The sequence below is a fragment of the Harpia harpyja genome, chromosome 2 (genome assembly GCF_026419915.1).
Source record: "Harpia harpyja isolate bHarHar1 chromosome 2, bHarHar1 primary haplotype, whole genome shotgun sequence".
NCBI classification, from domain to species: domain Eukaryota; kingdom Metazoa; phylum Chordata; class Aves; order Accipitriformes; family Accipitridae; genus Harpia; species Harpia harpyja.
Genome location: NC_068941.1, coordinates 78,403,856 through 78,424,816, shown reverse-complemented (window position 1 = coordinate 78,424,816; position 20,961 = coordinate 78,403,856). Strand labels below are relative to the sequence as shown.

At 37.3% G+C, this 20,961-nt stretch overlaps 1 protein-coding gene across 1 annotated transcript in view; it reads right to left on the bottom strand.

Moving 5' to 3' along the window:
* Positions 1-2,135: 2,135 nt before the first annotated feature.
* Positions 2,136-20,961, bottom strand: part of SH3TC1 (SH3 domain and tetratricopeptide repeats 1) — a 33,816-nt gene continuing 14,990 nt past the window's right edge. Inside the window, exons 6-18 of the mRNA XM_052780561.1 lie at positions 20,153-20,296; positions 19,277-19,454; positions 18,431-18,504; positions 17,324-17,519; positions 16,307-16,434; positions 14,059-14,100; positions 10,792-12,480; positions 9,921-10,101; positions 7,352-7,502; positions 5,099-5,221; positions 4,664-4,814; positions 3,549-3,745; positions 2,136-3,314 (exon numbers count right to left, since the gene is read on the bottom strand). Of these exons, the coding sequence (XP_052636521.1) occupies positions 3,084-3,314; positions 3,549-3,745; positions 4,664-4,814; positions 5,099-5,221; positions 7,352-7,502; positions 9,921-10,101; positions 10,792-12,480; positions 14,059-14,100; positions 16,307-16,434; positions 17,324-17,519; positions 18,431-18,504; positions 19,277-19,454; positions 20,153-20,296 (3,485 nt within the window). The 3' untranslated portion in view covers positions 2,136-3,083. The remainder of the gene's footprint in view (positions 3,315-3,548; positions 3,746-4,663; positions 4,815-5,098; positions 5,222-7,351; positions 7,503-9,920; positions 10,102-10,791; positions 12,481-14,058; positions 14,101-16,306; positions 16,435-17,323; positions 17,520-18,430; positions 18,505-19,276; positions 19,455-20,152; positions 20,297-20,961) is intronic.

Here is a 20,961-nt window from a genome sequence, read left to right as displayed (position 1 = left end):
ATCAGACTTCCATTTATAAAGACTTGCACCAGGAAGCACACCAGGTAAGATTCATCTCACCCACCTATACAATTCTATGTTGTAGACAGTTAACCATTCTCTGACGCAGAAGAGAGTAGGGCCATCTAACAGGTGTCTCCTAAAGGGAAGATGAATCCTACCACTCCTGATCAAAAGGAACAGAACTTAGGAGTAAAATCCTTTAGCCCAGATTCAGTTCCTCCCAGAATTTGTAAATTCCAGCTTTGCTGTCCAAGTGCATTGCATTTGTTATCGCAGAAGCATAAAATTATATTGTGCTTCCTGGAGAAAGAGATATATTTAAAGGTCTAACAGGTTTTGAAGCAGTTTTTAAAAACCTAAAATGCCAGATATATATCTAATAGGAATGCAGTTCTTTGAAATCCTATGCCTATAACTCACTTTAACCACACTGAGTAGGAAAACACAGAATTCCTCTCATCAGAGCAAGGAGAGAATTCAGGTACTACCTTTTCAAAAGCCAGATTTTTGTATGTTGTTCAACTGGCTTGAAAGGAATGGCCAAGAAATTCAGTGTGCTTATACACTGCCCAAGTACAATTTAATATTAAAGGGTGAATTAATAATAAAGGACTGGATTACTATGAAAGCAAAAATTCTGTGGAATCAAGGCAACAAGATGAAGTAGCAATGCAAGAAAGAAGATAGGTCTTATCAGCAGAATTGAATTCCAGATTAGGAAGTGCAGCTTCCCTTCCCAGAATACAAAGAGACTGCCTGTGATTGCTGTAATCAGAGCCAGAGAGAGGTTATAAATTTATCTAGCCTGAAAGCCAAATGAAATGGAAAATAGACTGACAAGCACTGAAAAGCAAGTTAATGAACAAAGAGCAACATCCACAATTTTCCCAGCTCTGCAGAGATCATACAGGACTTCTGTTGAGTTTTCACGTCAAGACAAGGAAGAGGATATGGGCTAACTAATTTCCCATGCTTAGTGGGACAATATGGCCAGTCAGATCTGAGTCTTCAAGGTAAGTTGCTAAGACACCCGAACAATAAAACTTTCAACTTTAATGCTTAGTTCCAGTCTGATTGTGAGTGTCCAAAAAAAAAAAACCAAAAAAACCCACCGAAAACTTGTGTGCAGAATTGCTTTGAGCAGTACACACATTTCTACAATCAAGACGTTAGAGGTCTGATTCACTAACCAACATGAAGCTTTTTTAGTTTTTAAAAGCAAAGTGCTGAGATATATTTAATAATACTGCATATTTACAAGCAAGGCACTATCACATTATTTTTAGCCATCTAATCCTCAGCATGAAACTGAAAACACAGGAGCATGTAAGTTCTCCTTACAGTGTCAAAAGAGACAACACAAAAAAATGCTTACTGTGCAAGAAGCCTTCTAGAAATAGCAAATACAAAGCATTTAAGCTCAAAGGCATAGCGCTGAAGGCCACTTCACTTTCTGGACCTTTGAGCCAAGTGCAGGACTGCAGAGAGTTACCTTGTCTACGTAAGTAGTCAAATCTTCTCTTCAAGGTAATTGACAGGTCACAGTTATCATGATAGTGGCAACTATCTGTTATATAGACTAGTGCTTACAGCACTCACCAAGGAAGAATATGCACTTTCCACATCCCTGGAGAGTATCCTAAGTGTTAGTCTATCTCAATTATATATAAGTATCCTCTCTCCCTGTAGGGAAGAAGTCAAAAAACTAATGAAGAATTCATAAGGTCAAAAAGACGACAAAAGTCAGATACCTGAATGTATGTACGGAAAGTGTTCAGTGTGTGCTGTGAATGACAGATTTTAGGAAAAGATTCTTAGGCAAAGAACCAAAGCAATGAGATTACATAGCTACACAGACCAGACAAAAAAAGTTTGTTTTTTGCACCTTTCCCCGGGTTTGACAGTATAAGCAAATAAAATATAATATGTAGCCAGCAAACCCCTAGCTGGTTTCTGAGACTATGTGTTCATCTTCCAAAGACACCTCCATACTTCCATTCTTTGTAATGTCTCAAAAATGAACTAGCAGTTTCTGTATGAAGTTCTCAGAGAATGAAAAGGCATCATTTCAAAATGTATCTGAATATTTAATTGCAAGGTTATCAGACTCTTAAGACACTGACATTCCTTCTCAAAATATACAGCATGATCTAATAAGTCATTTCTACCATAGCTTTGGTATGAAAATGTTTTGAGGCACAAAGATTTAGAACTATCAAAATTAAAAATCTAGGATTTTTACAACTAAAGTGAAGTAGTACAGCTTTCTGAACATAAGGTAGTTATACGTAAGACTGTAGGAAATCCTGTAATAAGTCATTGCAGACAATACTGACAGTTCTGAAAAAGGTCAGTTAAAAAAACCCAACAGATAATTTGTCTTTGAAAAGAGGGAAAGAGGGCCTTCACACAACCACTGAAATCCACAAAACTACAAGTTACATATTACTAGAGACTTCAGTTCTGGAAACCAGTTAGTTATTACAACATGTACATAAGTGCGTTCAGGAATTGGAAGATAAATCTTAACGAGTGCCTGTAAGTACTGCAGTAGATGAATTTGATAGGAAATGAGGGGTGATGTCTGGGCAACTGGATCAAACTAATTCTCAAATACCCCACCTAACATGCTTGTGCAAATGTATTTACTTAGCATCATAAAAATAGTAGAGCTAGGTCATACAAGAGCTAGGTCATGCAAAGAAAGCCACAGTTTATATGGAGTGTTTTTTCTCTGTAACACTTTAATATTTTTCATTGCATTTATACATTGATCATTTTCTGGTATCCAGATAGACAGAAACAGCTAGCAAAGAAAAATTTAGTTAAGAAAAGACTGTTGGGTTTTGATTTTAGTGCACAGGCTGATCCTTAAACCAAAAGTAAAAGACTGTATATCTTGGAGACAATGAAATGTAGTTCACTGTCATATAAACTGGTAATTTAGTCCGGGATGCTGAGCTCTGGCTTACAGCATATGCATAACGAGACATTGAATGCATTCTGCATCCTCCTACAAAGCCAGTGCAATATTTCTCTAGGTACTTCTTTGGAAAATGCAGTCTAACAACTACAGATGCTTATGAACTCTTGTAACACTGATCAGGAGCTAGATTTATTCTCCTAACATTCAGCTCTGTTGCAAAGGTTCTTGCCTTTTGATAGAAGAAGAGAGACATTTCCCGATCCACAAGGAAGTTATGGTAGATTATTGCAAGTCTTGTGTAAATCTTCAGTTGAGCTTTTTTATTGCCCAGGTCCATGGCAGCAGCAAGTGCCAAATGATAATAGCCTGCTGCATCAAAGGGATCCTGAAATAAGAGACACAAAGATAACATCCTCTATAGCACAAGCCATGTAAGAGGACATCCAAGCTCAGTTTATTGGGTGTCAAACAAGAATAATATAGATTCTGAACTTCAGTAGGTTTTCTCACTTTATTATTTACATTCTAAATGCATAAAAACCAGAATGTGGTAAAACCTGACATTATGAAACATTATTCAATGTAACGATTTTCTGCAGCAGTTTTTAGTATTTCTTACCTTAAGGTCATAGAATATAATGTCTCCTAAGATTGAGTACACCTTGACGTAATACAGTGTTTCCTCCTCAAACTCCAGGGGAGAGGAACAGAGGGACAAGGCCTTTAAATAAAAGTGTTCAGCTAGTTCACAGTGACCCAAATGATGATGGATGGCAGCCAGCCGATGGTAAGCTATTCGTTCATTTAGCTGATTTCCTAATGAGATAATGTATGAGTCAGGATAAAACCAAAGAGACAAAGTAGTCAAATTGTGTCAAATCAGAATACATCTATGCTATTTTTTGTTTTATTTCTATATGGTATTTGCTGAGTTATTGCATAAAACTAATTTTGCTTAAGAGATACATAAGCCAAAACCTGCCCTTTAAGAAAAATACCACAGAATTCCTGAATTTCCCACTGTAGGATTTAACTGTATCTGGGATTTTCTTAAGAAATAACTACATTCATCTCATGTATAGATATATACACCCTGTGCATACTTACAAAGAATACAAATAGGTTATTATGAAAGTAATGAAAGAAAGCAAGCTAATGGGATTAGAGACTCCATTGCCCCTTCCACTACCAAAGTGTGTACTCCAAAGTATGTACTTTACATCAAAAATTATGGCAAAAAGATGATTTTCAGGCTGATCAAAATGACCTGTCTGTTCTTGTATGGAAGGGTGAGAGGGTTCTTAATCAGCTGAACAGCTCTCAAACTTGAAGAATAGTAATTTTTGAAACTAGCCCTATTGGTTTTGGTTACTTTATCCTAGGTTGGTTCACCAGCAAGGCTATGAGAAAATCTGAAAGTATATGACACTGAAAAGCCTCTTGGGACAATATTATTCATCAGTATTACATCTTAGCTGTGAGAAGCACACTCAGTTTGGACTTGAAATCCCAGGTTTAATTCTGTGCTCTACCAAAGGTTTTCCATAAGAACTTGAAGTTAGAAGAGGCAGCTATAAAGTTATTCATTCTTGAACAGAGGCAAAAATAGCAATTATGGTATTGTTAAGAAATCCTGGCAAGAAATCTGACTGAATTCAAAGGAAGAAAACTTTAGAGTTCTGCTGTATTTTAGAGATATCAGTAATATTCAGCTATAATTGAAATTGGTCTTACCTAAATTTACACTGAGCACGAGAGATGCTCTTGCATATTCCAGACTTTCCTCATAAGTCTTCAGATTCACCAGCAATTCCACCAGTTTATTGCATAATCTGAGTTCAGTGTTTTTGTTGCCAGTCTGCACAGCAAGTGGAAGAGCCCTGTCCTGAAACACATAACAGTTTAGATACAGCTGAACCCCAAGATGTGCACTAACAGGCTTCCATTATGTCATGTCAAGCGACTTCTAGTTTCGTTTTGCTCTTTGATTATATCCTACACTCAGAAGAGAATTTAAAATAGGTGATATCTATTAACACTATGACAAAGTACTCAGCTGCAATAGGTTATAAACTGCTGAGAGGATCAGCTTTTGGTTCAGCATTTGTAGAACACCTGCTATGATGGGCAGGGACATAACTATTAATGCAGTAGAAAAACTGCACAAACCCTGTAGAAAGTCACTGCTTTCTCCTTTTCCCAAGTACCATTGAAAAATATGTCTCCAGCAGCTTCAAACAATTCCATTCCTAAATTTGGATCTCCTGTGTAAAGAGCAGCATCTTGAGCAACCTGAAAACAAGGAATGGTGAAAGAAAGAAAATAAATCTTGGTTACTTCTTGGTAAAAAAAATAAATAAATACTAACAATTAAAAAAAAAGATCTTGTTAAGGCCTCTCTTCTCATTATAAGATAGAAAAGTCTATATTTGGTGAGACCATGCTCTGTCTTTTTTGTACCCTGTTTTTGAGCAGGCCAGTGGCAGCTGCTGAAGAAGGAATATAAGAACCTGGGCACATACAGTGTCATGGTCTCCCTTTTCTGGCAATAGTATCCTGCTACCTTTGTCAGCACATGGCACTCTAAAAACAGTGTATTTGATAGCTGCCACATATTAAATTTGAATTGGATCGAACTTATCATAGAAATAAATTCTAATTGCAAGTTAGATATTGCTAACATTGCAGATTTAAAAGCCTGTGAAGTGAATTCTGTAAACAAATGCAGCTCCACTATCCTGTTCTTCTGAAATAATAAATATATGCCATGTTAGCAAAAAGGATTTCAGGAAAGGCAGCATGCATCCTCCCCAAAGCAAGAATACTAGGATACTCAGTTATTGATAGGATGAGTAGTAATGAGAAAGGGGACTTTTACATGAAGCAAGATTCTTAATCTTGCTTTGGCTTTGTGATCTTCAGTTTTCAAATTGCATTCAATTAATACAAGTCTAGCTCTCTACTTAAGCACAAAGGCAGTGATCCTTTTACACCTATTTTGGCTTCAGGCACCTAAGAACTCTATTGCATCACATTGTGGAAGTTGTGTTTTACATGCAGATTAAGATGTGATGACTTGCAGAAATTACTGGCACAGTGGTCAACATTTAAGTGGGCAGATTCCTGTTTTAAGACTTTCCTCATGGACAGGCACTGACTCCCTGCTTTAAATACCAGGTGCCATACAGGCACAGTATGAAATACACATGCATGTCCCTGGCCCACTCGTCCTCTTGGAGGAAATAAAGCAGATGAAGAAAATCATCCCACCTGCTGATTTGGCCTTTGTACCACCAGGTGACTGACTTGGGGGCTATCAGCTAAAATCATTTAGTAAAAGAAAAAGAAATGACAGGCCTATAGCACAGTCCCTTCTTGTAAACACATTTATTCAGTTTTCCTGGTAAATATTCAATAATGTAACTTATTTCAGAGAAAAATTAATTAAAGTGGCCCTATGTATTGTGTCTCAGTACATTTTAAACATGAACTTGTTCCCTGGGTTTTCCTGCTTTGTAGGGTTTTTTTCAAAACATCTTAACAGGCATCTGATTATTTTATTTAGAGATCATCTTTTGGTACCAAGATTCAAATCTTACTATATCAGGTTCTGTATACATCCTGCACTACAAGGCAGCACTCTCCCTCACAACAGAAGAGAAGTATTTTTAAATCCTTTACAAAAGTGAGAACCTAATTCCCCAAATACTTCAGTGAATGTCTAGAAGCCATATAGACAACTGAGAGGCAGATCTGGGCTGCAGTGCAGCTCTGAGAAAAGACTCTGGATCATCCAGTTTCAGCAGCCACAAGGGCTAGATCCCCATTTCAGGTCATCTTTCAGTCTGTGTTAGCGCAGCAGTAGAAGCTGCAGCAGGTCCCAGTTGGTTGGGGGGGGGTCTGAGGTTGCAAGCCACATGCCTCTAGTCTTACTGTTGCAAAGGTAGCAGCAGCTCCAGCTGGCTCTGTGCCATGCTATGCACAGCCGAAGAAGGAAAGCTTTAGATGCTTTGGAAATGCTTCCTGAAAAAGCTACTCTGTTTTCCTGGGGATCTGGCCCACAAGCCAGCATGCTGATTATTATCTGTTATCCACCAGCATGTAGCATGCATACATGGTTTGACTGCTGTGGTGCTGTATAGCTGGTAGACAATGATGAAGGAATACACAGAATTTACAACAGAGCAAGCACTAAAAAAGGTCACTGCCCAAAATCTTCCCAGAGTCAAGCAACAGATTAAAACAGAGGACCAATGGAAAATGCTGAGACTTTCAGCTGTTAAGCATTACATAAATGGTGTTACTATATGTTCAGAACACCAGTTAGCAAAATCTCTGGGATCATCATATTGAATTACTTACTCTCACCATGCCACCTGCACCATGTTTGACAACACGTGCATGCCTGTGTTGACAGCGTACCTGAATATAAAGATCCACAAGCTCATTCTGCCTCAGAACATAATATATCTTTCCTGCCCGTAGCCAAGCATGTGCCTCTTTCTCTTTTTTCTGGAGATCTATAAATATTCCAAGGCTTCTTTTGGTATACTCCAGAGCTGACCTGTAAGCCCTGAAACAGGGAAAACTGCTAATCACTGAGGGGTTCTTCAGAATTGCAAATGGTTTTCTTCATAGTGAGAAAAGCTTTATGTTAATATAAAAGACAATCTGTTTCCCCTATTCAATGCACAATTATAATTTCTCAGCCATGTTATACTAGTAACTAGCAAACTCAGTCTTTTTCCTCTTCCTTTTTTTTTTGTTCAATCTATGTTTCCTGTTAGATTGTTATCACATTATGTTATTTCAGTATAGTTTAGTTTAGATGTGTCCTTCCCCTGCCTCAGGCTAGGGACAGGTGGGGGAAAAAAAAAAAAAAAATCTTTCTTCATCTTTAGCTCTTCTATCATTTATGGCTTTTTCCTAGAAACCTCAGAAAGAAATTGCATCTGTAAATATTTTTTTCTAAAATCACCTAGCACAATTCAGACTAATTAGCAATTGTAGAAAAACTTGGTGGGGGAAGAGACCAGGACAGGACATGACCAGTTCTAGAAGCACCTAAATTATCAGATCATTGAACAGTGCAATTTTCTTTAAGTTTAAGGGCACAGTGCTCTCAGAAGAGTAGTCATACTCTTCATTGGAAAGACCTGGCAGATTGATTGATCTTACGGTGCTTTATACTGGACATAGAAACCCCAGACTTATTAAATCCTTCTGTCTTGTGTTGGACTCCTATCACCTTGAACGTGACGCATTTTCCTCCAAGCACAAGACACAAACATACTGAAATACAACACGAACTGCACAGTTACAGTGAATCCTTACACAGTACATCTTTAGAACAGCCTGCTTAGACCTCCAAAGAGATCCAAAACAAATCTAAAAGTAATACGCTCCCTCATATTTCACACTATCAAGATTTCAGTTCTGTCTCAACAAGGTATCTCATCTGAGGCAAAAAATTAGTTTTACTACTTTCTGATTCTTACAGAAATTGAAGAGAACTGTCACTCCTTTTATACTCATGAGAGGAAGTAAAGCTCCACTGAACAAACCTGACATTTCAGTCTTCTCTCCTTTGCTAACAAGCTGCTAACATGAGGAAAGGCAAGGCAGTTGAAGTAGTCCAACTCTGCCCAATTACTGAATGCTACTTTCATCCCTCCTTCAGAGTTTTTGCTTTCACAGCAGACAGAAGCATATACCAATCCATAACCCAGCAGAGCAGCTGGAACAGGTCAGGCTGTGTCTGCTGGCATGGCCACAGTAATTTACAATGGAGGCGGTGACACCAAGGACATCACTGTTTTTGTTACTTCATCATAGACACATATCCTTGTTACTCAGGGCTGTTAACTCAAAGAATACTGATGCTATGGTCTAATACCATATTGAGTACGTGCTATTACCCGGTAGTCTGCTAGGGTTACACAGCCAACATCTGGGAGCCAGGCTCCTAGGATACATAAATTTCGTGTACTACACACACACAAAGCAGCAGCTTCTCCAGCTAGTGAAATCTTTCTGCAAATTACAGGTAGTTTGAAATCTTAACCAACTGCTTTGTCTTCAGCCTCTCCAAAGGATGTTCACCAACTGTATCATTAAACAGCAGTGAACAAAGCAAAATAAATTAGTTGACATACTAGGAAAGTTAGATGCTTGGGCTGCAGCCCCTTAAAGCTAAAATAAGCATCTACTCTCCTTCTATAACTGAGAATATTTTTTCCATCCTTACTGAGGCATGCTTGAAAAAATACCTGAATCTAAAGTGACTCCCTGAAGTGAGATACAGTAAGAAAAAAAATCAAAGCTGCCTTAACAAACACTTTAAAAATTGTCTAGAGAAACCTCTAAGTTTCCCCAGCACCTGTTAGTTACTATAGACTTGTACAGTCCATTTTTTCAATAAAGCAAAGCAAAAAAAATTGGTATTCTGAAAATAAGAGCGGCATAGAAATTGCTGGAGACTGACACTACGCAGTTTTGCACATCGGCTTTGTACTTATGTAAGTTTTGAAAAAAGCATTTCCTCAAAGAGAAACACTTAGAGACAATTTGATGTCTGACCTGTTTGGAATATGTCACTTGGTTTCTAATGGAAAAAATGTCTTGTAAAAAAAAAAAATATCTATCACCACAAACAAGTCACCTGCCAGCAATAATCCTAGAGCTATAGCAGTCATCAACAGTCACATAACATAATACTTTTTAAACATATTTACATAGATTTTAAAAATAATTTGGCTCTTGAAGTGGTGCTAATCCCTGCTGTACATCTTGTCTCCCTTGAGAGATGATAGTTACTTAAAAAAACCAAGAGAAGTCACCACTAGCACTGGACCCTTCAATTCTGATAAAGTGTATTGGCAAAGCAGAGAGAAAAAAATCTGTCATCTTCAGCTGTTGCAAAAATTGAGTTTTTTAGCATGACAGAAAAGTTACAATTAGAATAAAAGCAGACTCATTCAGCATGTCTTACCTTTCTGTTCCTAAAGACAAATAGAGCTGACTAATGGTTTCCAAGATTTGTCCCTCCAGAACTTTGTTGGACATCTTTCTAGCTAAAGATAGTTGATATTCATTGTAGATGACACACTGAGCCTCATTGGGAACAACTGTACTGTAGAACTGACACAGCAGTTTAATTGCTTGTAGTTGACCTAGGAGAATAGATTGGAAATACTAACATGAATCTCTATTTTAAAATGAAAGTTAGATTAGTTTTAAAATAATTCATTCTTAGTGTTTCACAAAACACAGCACAGTCAATGAATAACAATATAAAAGTCATAACAAGAAGATTCCACTGCTGGTTTCTTCACCCCCAAAGTTAACAAAGGCTAGAGGTTACTTCAGACTTGATCTCCAAAATAAAATAATAGAACAGTCACCTTACCTGTATAAGCTGCCTTAATCATTGTAGAAAGAATAAATAAATAAAGCATGGGTCTTCTAAATACAACTATTTTATGCAAAAGTAATCCAGTTTACCAATTGTTTTCATACCTTTAAACTCAAGTCTGGTGCTGCTTGTACTACCAATGATATCATAACTATTGTAAATATTCTTGAACACAGAAATCTCTAGACTTTTTACCAATTAAGTTATTCAGTTTAACATTTAATTTTCTCTATCATTTCTGACAAACCTAAGTACCACCAGAAGAGCAACCCAACCTGTATTTATTTCTCCACCATTATGGGACAGAGCAAAGATTTCAATCACTTTGATAGCTGTCACATAACTGGACATAAAATGCTGTTTAAGGAACAACCATAACATACCTATATAACAAACATTCCCAAACAGGGTACATTTCATAACTTTGAGGAAAAAAAAATATACTTACTTTCCAGATGATTTGTCTCCATTGCAACTAAAAAAGCCCATTCATAATAAAACCTTCCTTTTTCTCTTTGAGTTCCATCAACATAGTAACACCCCAACTGAAGGAGGACTTGGATAAAGTCTTGGCCGCAGTCCGTACTTGGAAGCTTGGAGAATAGCTTAACTGCCCTGATATAATAATGTTCTGCCAGCTTGCTGGCTGCTACATGCAGGCAGAGTGCCCCAAAATTAGCCAGGGCTACAGCTTGGTTATGGGTCATATCAGTCTCTTCCGAAAGACGCAGTGCTTTGTAGTAGCTCTGAGCAGCTTCTTTTGTATTGTTTGTTCTTTTCAAAGCAATAGCAAGCATATTATAAGCGATGCCTAGTTGTTGAGGATTGCTCCATGAAGAGTCTACAACAGCATTTAAAATGGCTAAAGCCACATCATATTGCCTGTAAAGAATGTATAACCAAGCAAGTGAAACCAAATAGTTAATAGTTCCCTCTGGCTTAGCAGAAACATCAGAATCCAGTGCTTTCATCATGTAAACAATGGCTTTTCCATACCGTTTGTGGTGGCTGTACAGTTTTGCTAAGCTAAGATAGATGGTGCTGCATAGTCCTTGCTGCTCATTAGTAAACACAGAGGAAAGTGCTTGTATGAGGTAAGGTGCAGTTTGGGATGGGAGTACTTGCCTGAGTTTTCTCATGCCATAGAGCTTGGGAGCATTTTTGATTACTAAATCAATCCTTTTCAAGGAATCTGTTAAAGTACTGGAGCTCTGGGAAGATGTGACCTTTATGCAACTTAACACAATGTGCGGCAAGCACTTCTCATTGTAGGACTCTGCTAGTTTGAAGTAACAGTTGTTTGATAAGTTGTTTTGTAAACCCAAGTCATTAAGCAACAGTTGAAACCTTTCCAAGAATGGTAGTGCCTCTTCATGCTGTTTCCGTGCACTGTAATGTTTTGCCAGTAGAAAGCATGCCCTTGCCTCTGCATGTTTGTTCTGGCTCAAAATTGTCCTCTTCAGAGCATACTTTAGAATATCTGACTCCAGGTCAGCACTGCAAATATAATTTGGAATTCCCATAAGAAGAGATGTAGCCTTATCAAAAACATGAGCACATTTTTCTTTGTTCTTCTGTGTCAAGTAGATGACTGCTAGATTTGTATAAAGAGCAATTACAAAGTACAAATCACTAAACCCTCCATCTACTGCTCCCAAGGCTTCCTCAAAATACACCCGAGCTTGGGAAAACTTCAGCTTTTTAACACTGAGCCTGCCTAAGAGAAAGCATAGCCTTGCTAGTGCCCAGGACATACCTGCTTTCTTTGCTGCTTCCCTTGCTAATCTAAAAAAGCTAACCAGTTCTTCTTCTTCTGAAAACCCATAAAACATGCTATTGATAAATGGATAAGAGAAATCATACAGGTTTTTGAAGTTTCTGTCATATTCTTTCCTATTTAAGTAGAGTATCAATGACTCAAAGATGTTAGATGCTTGAACATCATCTTGACATATGTGGAAGCAAGGTCCTTCAGGTGGAGGAAAGATTTCTGTATTTGGAGAGCTAGCAGAATCCTTTCCTTCAGTAGTTGGCTCTTCTGCCTGGTTGGCCTCCAAATTCTTGAAGTTCTTCAGGAATTTTTCTATCTTGCCATTCTTGCTAGCAGATCCTGTGCTAAAATGTGAACATGGAATTTCTGAAAAAGTAAGTTACAGATCACAACTTCATGTGTGCATGGACACAATGATCTTTGATAGACCAACAAAAACATTTATCAGTAGAAGATGCTGTTAGGAAAACATTATGTGAACATACTGCATTTTCTTAACAGTATGTCTAGGAGACAAGCCAAGGGTGAAGAAAGAGAGAGATCAAGAAGGATCAGGGAGGAATAAGCTTGGGAGACTAGAGGAGTGGGGGTAAACAGGACTTGCCACATGTAAGCAGGTTGCTGATTAGTATGCTTGTCTAGCCAGGCCCTGTGCCTGATCCAACATTAATCCAACTGAAGTCCAACATTAATTCAAACTGGTTTGTGTCCGAGTGTATTCTCAAAAAGTACACACTGAGCGCGTATTCTCTGTTCTCTCTGTTCACATGAGTGAGAGATCTGCCAATGAATTACAACCCAGACTAGTTGGTAAGCAAAGGAAGATCAGAATCTGGAAAGACACAAAGTCTGGATAAAGGACCCAAGGTCAGGGCATGGATGGACTTAAGGCCTAAGGGAACTGTGAATTTGAGCATGCGAGTTAAATAAGGGTGTGTCTATGTCCTGATAGAAAACTAAGGCAGGTTAGCCAGGGAGGGTGCATAAGACTGAGCTATTTGAGTTGTTGAAGTCTCACGTGGGTGCTGTGAGGGTGCCTGCAAAGGTCCTGTTCTCCTGTCCACATTACCTCCATGTGGCCAGCCATGCCTGTGTAGTGTGTAATAAGATTTCTCCTTTCAATCAAATACCAACCCTGATTCTCTGCTGACACAGATTAACTTTCTCAGAATTACCAAGTTTGTGGTGATTGATGTGGTCATTGATCTAAGTTCTAGTACTGACATTGCTGAATATCTTAAAAATATGAGACAGACATGCCATCATTTCTTTAGTCCTCCCACTGTTATCCAGCCAAGGTAATAGGGCAAGGACTAGGGATGTAGTTTGCAGTCAGTCAGTGTAAAGCTTACAGCTGTGTATCAACAGGAACTTATTGAAGTTGCAGATTTAGAGCTCAGTTTCCTTAAAATCTCATTTCTGAAACTGTTCAGCAGAATCATAAAAACTGATATTTAGAAAAATGTAGTACAAGTAATGATAGTGACAGCTTAGCAATTAAATGCCAAAGGGAAATAATTCTGCATCCTCATCAAAATATCCCCTTTGGGAAGTATATTTATGGGATGAAGTTTTCTAGCAGATGGAAAATCTGCTGGAATTCAAAGTCAGCACTTGCCAGGTGCCCCATAAACAGTATTTTGCTGTTAAACAACATGAAGGGGTTGGAGGGTGGTGCATGTGTGTGTGTGTCACAGCAGTAAAAATAAGTCATACAGTTTGCAATTGGATAGCAAAGTCCAAGACAGACATCTGATATCAGTGAAAACCCACAATGTCTTACAGAAAAACCTAGTGAGAAGGGGTTACAGCAAAACCTCGGAAAGCAAACAGTGAGAGAAGAAAGTTAGAAGACATTAGAAAGAGAAAAAGCTGGCAAAGATACCAAAAATATCAGAAGTCACATTAACTTTATGTAAAAATTGTACGCATATGAAGTATTACCACATTCATGAGCTTTCTGAAATTCTGGTTCTTCTAATTGGTCTGTAAGAAAAAAAGCCATGTTAGTTATGGTATCTTAGTTCTCCTTCAGTTTTAAATCTCCTAAAATAAGGCTATTTTTTAGTTTGGAATTCTTTATGTCAGAAGAATTGGATGTGTCCTGGATATTTAAAAGAGAAGAAATTCCTGACCCAAAGCTAGCAGATACTAGGGACTTACCCTCCTGCTGATGCAATTCACTGCTTTCTACATGGTTATCATCATGCACCTACCACTGCTTGGGAGGGTGGGGAGACATCTGCATATTGCAGTTAGAATTAAAGCCAACCTGTTCTGCATGAGGGATGCATCACTGCTGCATTAAAATACAAGTAAGCAGTGTAGATACAATCATTCCCAACAACCCACCCCTAAAATGAGGTAACAAAAAGCCCTTAATATTGCTGAAAGATGTTTTAGCGTCACTCCCAGGGCAGGAGGGGGGTGAGGAATAATTATTTAGGGTAGTTTGTGCAGATAAGAGTGTCAGACTTTTGTGGCCATTCCAATAGCATGCAGATGAAAAATCCCTGTATTTATCTTTTCTTTTAAAAGGTGTATCTAAGTTCTGTAGACATTACTACTATAGATCTAGTTTTAAATGTCTAACATAGCACATCTGTAGAATATTTAATAACTACTATTTTGTGTAAAAGATATTTCTCAAGGTATTTCAGTTGGCATGTTGCATTTCAGGATTATATTAACTGTCTTTCATACACTAGATGCAATATTAAGTGATACTGAGTGTATGAAGGATATATCTAAAAGCAGAGGCTCACAGAACTAGGTCTATTTTAAGCTGATGGAAAGCTATTTTACTAGCCTTTAAGAATGACCTCTCACTGACTGTTTACTTCTGGATCTCCTTTCTTTAAATGCTTTCCTGATTTTGGTGGACAGATGCCACAGATGTTTACAATAGTTGTAACTTAATGGTCTGAATATCTAATTGGAGAGGTGCTCATAAGTAAATACTTCTCATTAGATTGACATAGACTGAAGGAATCAAAACCTCATTTACTCAGGTCACACAACAAAATATCAAGTGAATATTGAAAACGCTCACTCTGGGTAAGTCAAGTTATATAGATCAATTGTGCAGTTTAAGAGAAAAAAGTGGTAAAGATGGTACTATTAGCTGGGGAAGATGCAAAAAGAAGTTAGCACTTGTAAAGATTAGGGAGATGAGATGTGGTGAAAAATGTGCAACAGGCAAAAATAGCAGTATGTCCATTAAGCACATGAAATTAATTTAGTACCTAATAGAGGTCTGAGCTTTTGTTCCCAGGCTTTTCATTTGAGCAAGGAAGGCAAGATGTGAAGTCATTTTGCACACTGACATGAGTTGCATTTTGTAGCTCGGGTCTGGCATGCCTTAGTTATTGTTCACACATATGCTGATTTGCAGAATTAAACCAATGCACCCGAGTCAAACCTATACACCAGCTCCTTCCAAACTGGAGCCTACAGGCCTGTCTCTTGGGATGGCACTAATGGAGATAAAACTTTATTAGATATTTGACAAACATACAGATCACCACAGAACAGCCTGTGGTAGGATAAGAAATCACTGCTCCTGTTCAGTTCAGCAAGGCAAATATATTAACACTACCTTACACTAAGTCTGTAAAGGTGAAACCCCAGTTATCCCAATTAGTTTATGCAAAGCATGAGCACTTAGAGGAATAACAGCTGTACTGGAGATGATGTAGCTAAAAGTATTTTTATCCTTGGTATGAATAGGTTTTGCTATTTTTCTATACCTTTGAAAGTTAAATGAAGGAGGTGTATGTTTGCATTAGCTGTCACTAATTATTATGCCACCTTTCCTAAGAAGAATGAAAAGCCAACAGTATTTGGGTGAACATGCTGCCTTTTATAATGCAGCACTCTGACATTTGAAAGCTTGAAGATCTGTTCAGCTCAGTAACTGAATTTTTAAAGCCCTGCTCTTTAATTCACTCAAAAAAAAAAGGACAAAAGAAGATTTGTAAATGCTCTGCTGGGAAAAGTCTTGCATCAGCAGGAAAGTAGCAAAGATGATATAAAGGATTTTTACATGCCATATCTATGATCAAACTGAATACCAAGATATTTCACAGTAGGGGTAAAGGCTGGAATCTTGTTGAAATTAAAAAAAAAATCAGTTATAACAGGGATATAGGAACTGCACACATATCATGCAGTAAAAAGGAATAAAACTCACCTATTCTGTACACAGAGCAAACATCTGTGATGGAGGTTTGTTTCAACAAATGTATCACTTCTTGCAAATTTTTTTCTTTTGAAAAAAAAGATAGCTCTTCTGCTTCAAGAAAATCCAGGTCTTGTGGTCTAACAAAGAAAGGATCAACTTTGAAAGTGTCTGAAAGCAGGTTTGGCTTGAGAAGCTCACTGCATCAGCCAAATTTGAGCTTGTTAGGGAAACTAATACAATCTTTACATTATAGGTCCTCCTGTGTTCAAAATTAGTAACAGGCATATTTATAAAAATATATACAAACTGATGATAGCTATGCTTGCAGCTAACAGTTTCTGCTATATCAAAGTAAGTTTTATGCCTGTGTCATGGTATAGCATTTTATGAGAGAATTTATTAAAAGCACAAATCTTTAAGGACATTATGGTATTGATCCTCTAATACAAGCTTAAAAGGCACACATCAAATGGACCTGCAAACAATGTTTAAGAACTCCTTGTTTCAGCATGTAGACAGTCTAGACATATAGTAAGAGCAGCCTATTAACATGGTGCCAATGCATGCTGAAATGCACACTTTTTACAGGTTTCTGTCTGCATTATGAGCAATTATTTGTAATAGGAGCCCCATTTAAAGCAAGTTAAGGCCTGTAATTGAGGGTACTAGCAAAAACAGAACTTGGATGCTTTAACATAAGTCTTGATACCAGCAGAAATGGAATCTTCTGCAAGACTAAAGCTTCTTGGATCTTGTGATCCAAAGAACAGAGACTGAACCAGATATAACAACTACAGCAACCCCTTTTCCCAGTAAGAAACTCCGGTACAGGCTGATAATATTTTCCAACATTTAAGCAGACTTCATATTCCAATTTCTTTGCATTTGTTTTGACTGATACACACTATGACAATTCTCAAAAAAACCCCCAAAACCTACCACAAAAAATCCTGAGTTTAACATTCAGTATTTTAAAGCTCAAGAGACTAAGTCTCTTTTTGTTTGAGTTGCATACATATCACTTACTCATTTCTAGGTAAGTCCAGTTTAACATGACTTGTCTTTACAAAACCTATTTGGCTGGTAAACACATGTCTTCCAAGAAACCATTCCATGCATTCAATGAAGTAACCAAGGATCTCAATTTTGTCCCCTTCCTGGAAACTAATCTCTTCTGACACAACACTTTCATAATTTGTCACAGCTAGACAGGATCCCATTGCTGTGTAATAAGGAGATAAAAAATATTTTCAGATAAAGTAATTTAACAATACAAATACAATTAGTAGAACAGCAACTCAGCAGAAGAGCGTATTTAGCAAAAGACATTCCTGGAACTCATGAGTTGCACATCTGATGTGGCAAGATTTAAAGCATCTAAACCTAATCCATTTGGTTTGAGCAATTAGAATTGTAAATAACAGCATAAAACTCCTCATTTCCCAGCCATTAGAAAGGAAAATCTAAGATGTTCTCAAAATTCTAGCAAATTCCATCATGAAGTAGCAAAAAGAAGTGTTCTGAGTCCCTACTTTTCTCTCTTAATAAAGGGCTCTGAACTTGGGCCAGAGTGAAAACACTTGAACCAACTAACAAAATCCTTATTGGATAAATATAGTTATATACCACTCAATACAGTATTAAAACCAACATGAATGATAAAAAATAAGCAATATTTACTCTCTAGCCTCAGACCATCTGTATGAGTTTTATGTCTCTGGCAGTATTAGATAAAGAAGTACACATGTGAAAGATGCACAATACCTACATTGGCACATTTTCTTATTTTTTAAAACTTTGTCATAAAAAAAAAAATCTACAGAGGCATCCTCAAATTAATTACTCTGCTACTTTGTGTACCTACTTAATACAATATTTAGGAGAAAAAAGGGAGATACAAGACTTCAGATTTTACCTCAACTTAGACATGTCTAGCCATATGTTTTGTAAAACCCTTTAGTCATAGGCAGAAGTTTATGCTCTTACTAAGTTTACTGCAATATAATTTTGAAAGCTGTTTTCCCATCCTAATACAATGGGGGAAAAATATTGAACCTTTCAGAGTCTGTTCTATTGAAAGCATAGAATAAGTTTGGTTTTTTTTCATCCTGATGTTCAAATGGAGTTTCTTACCAACATTCTTGATTGATTTAGATTCAGTCTTGCATGCAGTATCAATAGGATTAGAATACGTTCTAAGAAACCATCTGAAAGTAGAAAAACAAATTGGAAATTAGTGTATGAAACACTTCACTAAATGTTGTGACAATAACAGTGATATTTTAAATCCATTTGGAAACAGGTGCATCCCTCCCACAATTATCTTTCAATTTCAGAACTGTCCATATACTTCAGACACAGCTGTGTTTTCAGTAATAGTAGTAGTAGAAGAAGCATTGCTTCAAACAAACCTAACAGAGAAAGTCACACTATTTCTCCCTGCCCAAGGTTAACAGAAAATTCCAGCTCTTTAACTAGCTTTTTAACACCAAGAATGATTTTCTGGTGATTCCTGAAGTGAGTCCATTGGTAAGTCCATTGATACAATTTTGGCTTTATAGCAATTATGAGCTTGGACATGACCTTGACAAAAACTGCGTTAAGGAGGTGTATGGCTCCTGTCAATAACGTTGACTGAAAACACTGCTAGCCTGTTATCATCCATTATTTCCAAGCATCCTGAAAAAGGAAACTTCTTACTTTAAGTTATTTTAGAAGTGTTAATATTTTTTATTTCAGACTCAGGAAAAAAGCAATATCTAACTCACAGGAAGGATAACCATCTTTAAATGCTGCTCTGCAGGCATCTGGATTAATTCAGTTGTGTGGTATGGAAGGAAATAGAGCGTTTGTTCTCAGTGTTAATGGAAGATGGATGTTCCATAACAAGCTACCATTTAGAGACACCTATGTCTAAGCAGACATGTGTACATGTGGAACAGATGCATATGAAATAGGTAGCTAGAATCAGGTACCTACTGATGAAAAGGGATCAATGGCTCCAGAGAACCATTAGAGAGCATGGTCATGTCACCATCCACAGATCCACCTGTTACACCTTCAGTAAAAGTCCCAGTCTCAAAATAAGTGTTTACTTCATTGCCTATAGCCATTATCTTTCTTATCAGATTGTCAGGACCTAAAACAAAAAATGCCCCTAAAAAGCAAGCAGTGGAGATGTCATTTTATGTAATGGTTTAGTGTCATACAAGCTTTAAAACTGGCTTCAAGAGCATTAGTAATATTCAATTAAAGATAGAAAATTTGAGATGTCACAAGAATTTTCTAATTTTCAGATATTCATACATTTCTATGTAGTTTCTCTTTCAGTAAAATGCAGAGCTGATATGTTCAATGAAGTGTCGAACCCTCTTCTGCAGCAATATTTTGCAGCAAATTACCTAGACATATGTGTATCTATATTCCCTAAAGAACACAAGAGATGTTCCTATTGCATTAATCAACAATCCATCTAGCCCATCATTCTGTCTCTGACAGTGGCAGCAGGTGATGCTAGTTAGGAGAAGCACATGAGCCTGGCAACTATCTGTAATCTCTCTCCTGTACGTCTCCAGGATCTGCAAGAATATGAAGCAAGTTGGAATGTACACCCCTGCCTAATTCTTTTGGTATCCATTTATGGACCAGATGCAAATTAATTTCTCTAATCCCCGTATGATCCTACTGAACTCAATCTGTGTTTGTTCCTTTCTCTTCTCTTTCTGGTACATTTGGAGTGAATAGATTTAAATTTCAACTTCATTAAGTATTTGAATAGGTCTTAATGTTTGCTTTTAGGATTTTAAAGAAAGGTGCTTCTCTAAATTTAGCCTTAGCATGTACAGTCTTCCTTACCTTCCTGTACTAGCAGGCTTCTGTACATCAAATATAATGATTTTTCATTTATACAGACTTCAATGCCTGTTTCTTCTTCCTCTTGAGAATAGAGCCAGAAAGATTGATCTAGGAATAAATTCTCCATGCAATGATTTATAAAACCTAGGGAAAAGAAATTCCAATTTGTTTTCTTCACAGTTTTACAGTATTATACAATAAAATAACCTTTCAGAAAGTCAGACACCGGGGTAGGCATTCAGATAACTCCATTATTGCTTAACCCATAACATATAACTAATTTTACTACACAGTATTGGCAGTATTGGCAAAATTACATCCATTACGTTACATGCATTACAGCTACTTTTGATGCATAGCTCTCACAAACTACACCTAAAAGGTGCACAACTTTTCTGTGCTGAATCCTGCAGAAACAGCAGAGCATGTCCTCCCCTTATGAGGGTTCCCTGTAGTTTAGCTATATTCGAAAGGTTTGGAGTCTGAAAGAGGTAATCAGTAACAAGCTTTGAGCAACAGGTTCTCAGCACCACTTAAATGACAGATTACTGGAAATAATATCAAAAAATAATATCTTCATAAATTTCTGTTGCCCAATTCAGCTGTGCTGATTAAGCAGAAACCGTGCCTGGGTATCAAATTCCTGGAATTTCTTTGGGACAGAGATGATACCACATACCAGAATTACACAAATCAGAAGAAGGTAGTGCTTGATTTGGAAACTGGGACTCCTTACATTAGGATTTAGGGCTTTCAAAGCTATTTGATAGTTACAGGGAGATCTGGATTGGTGTATCATAATCAGCATG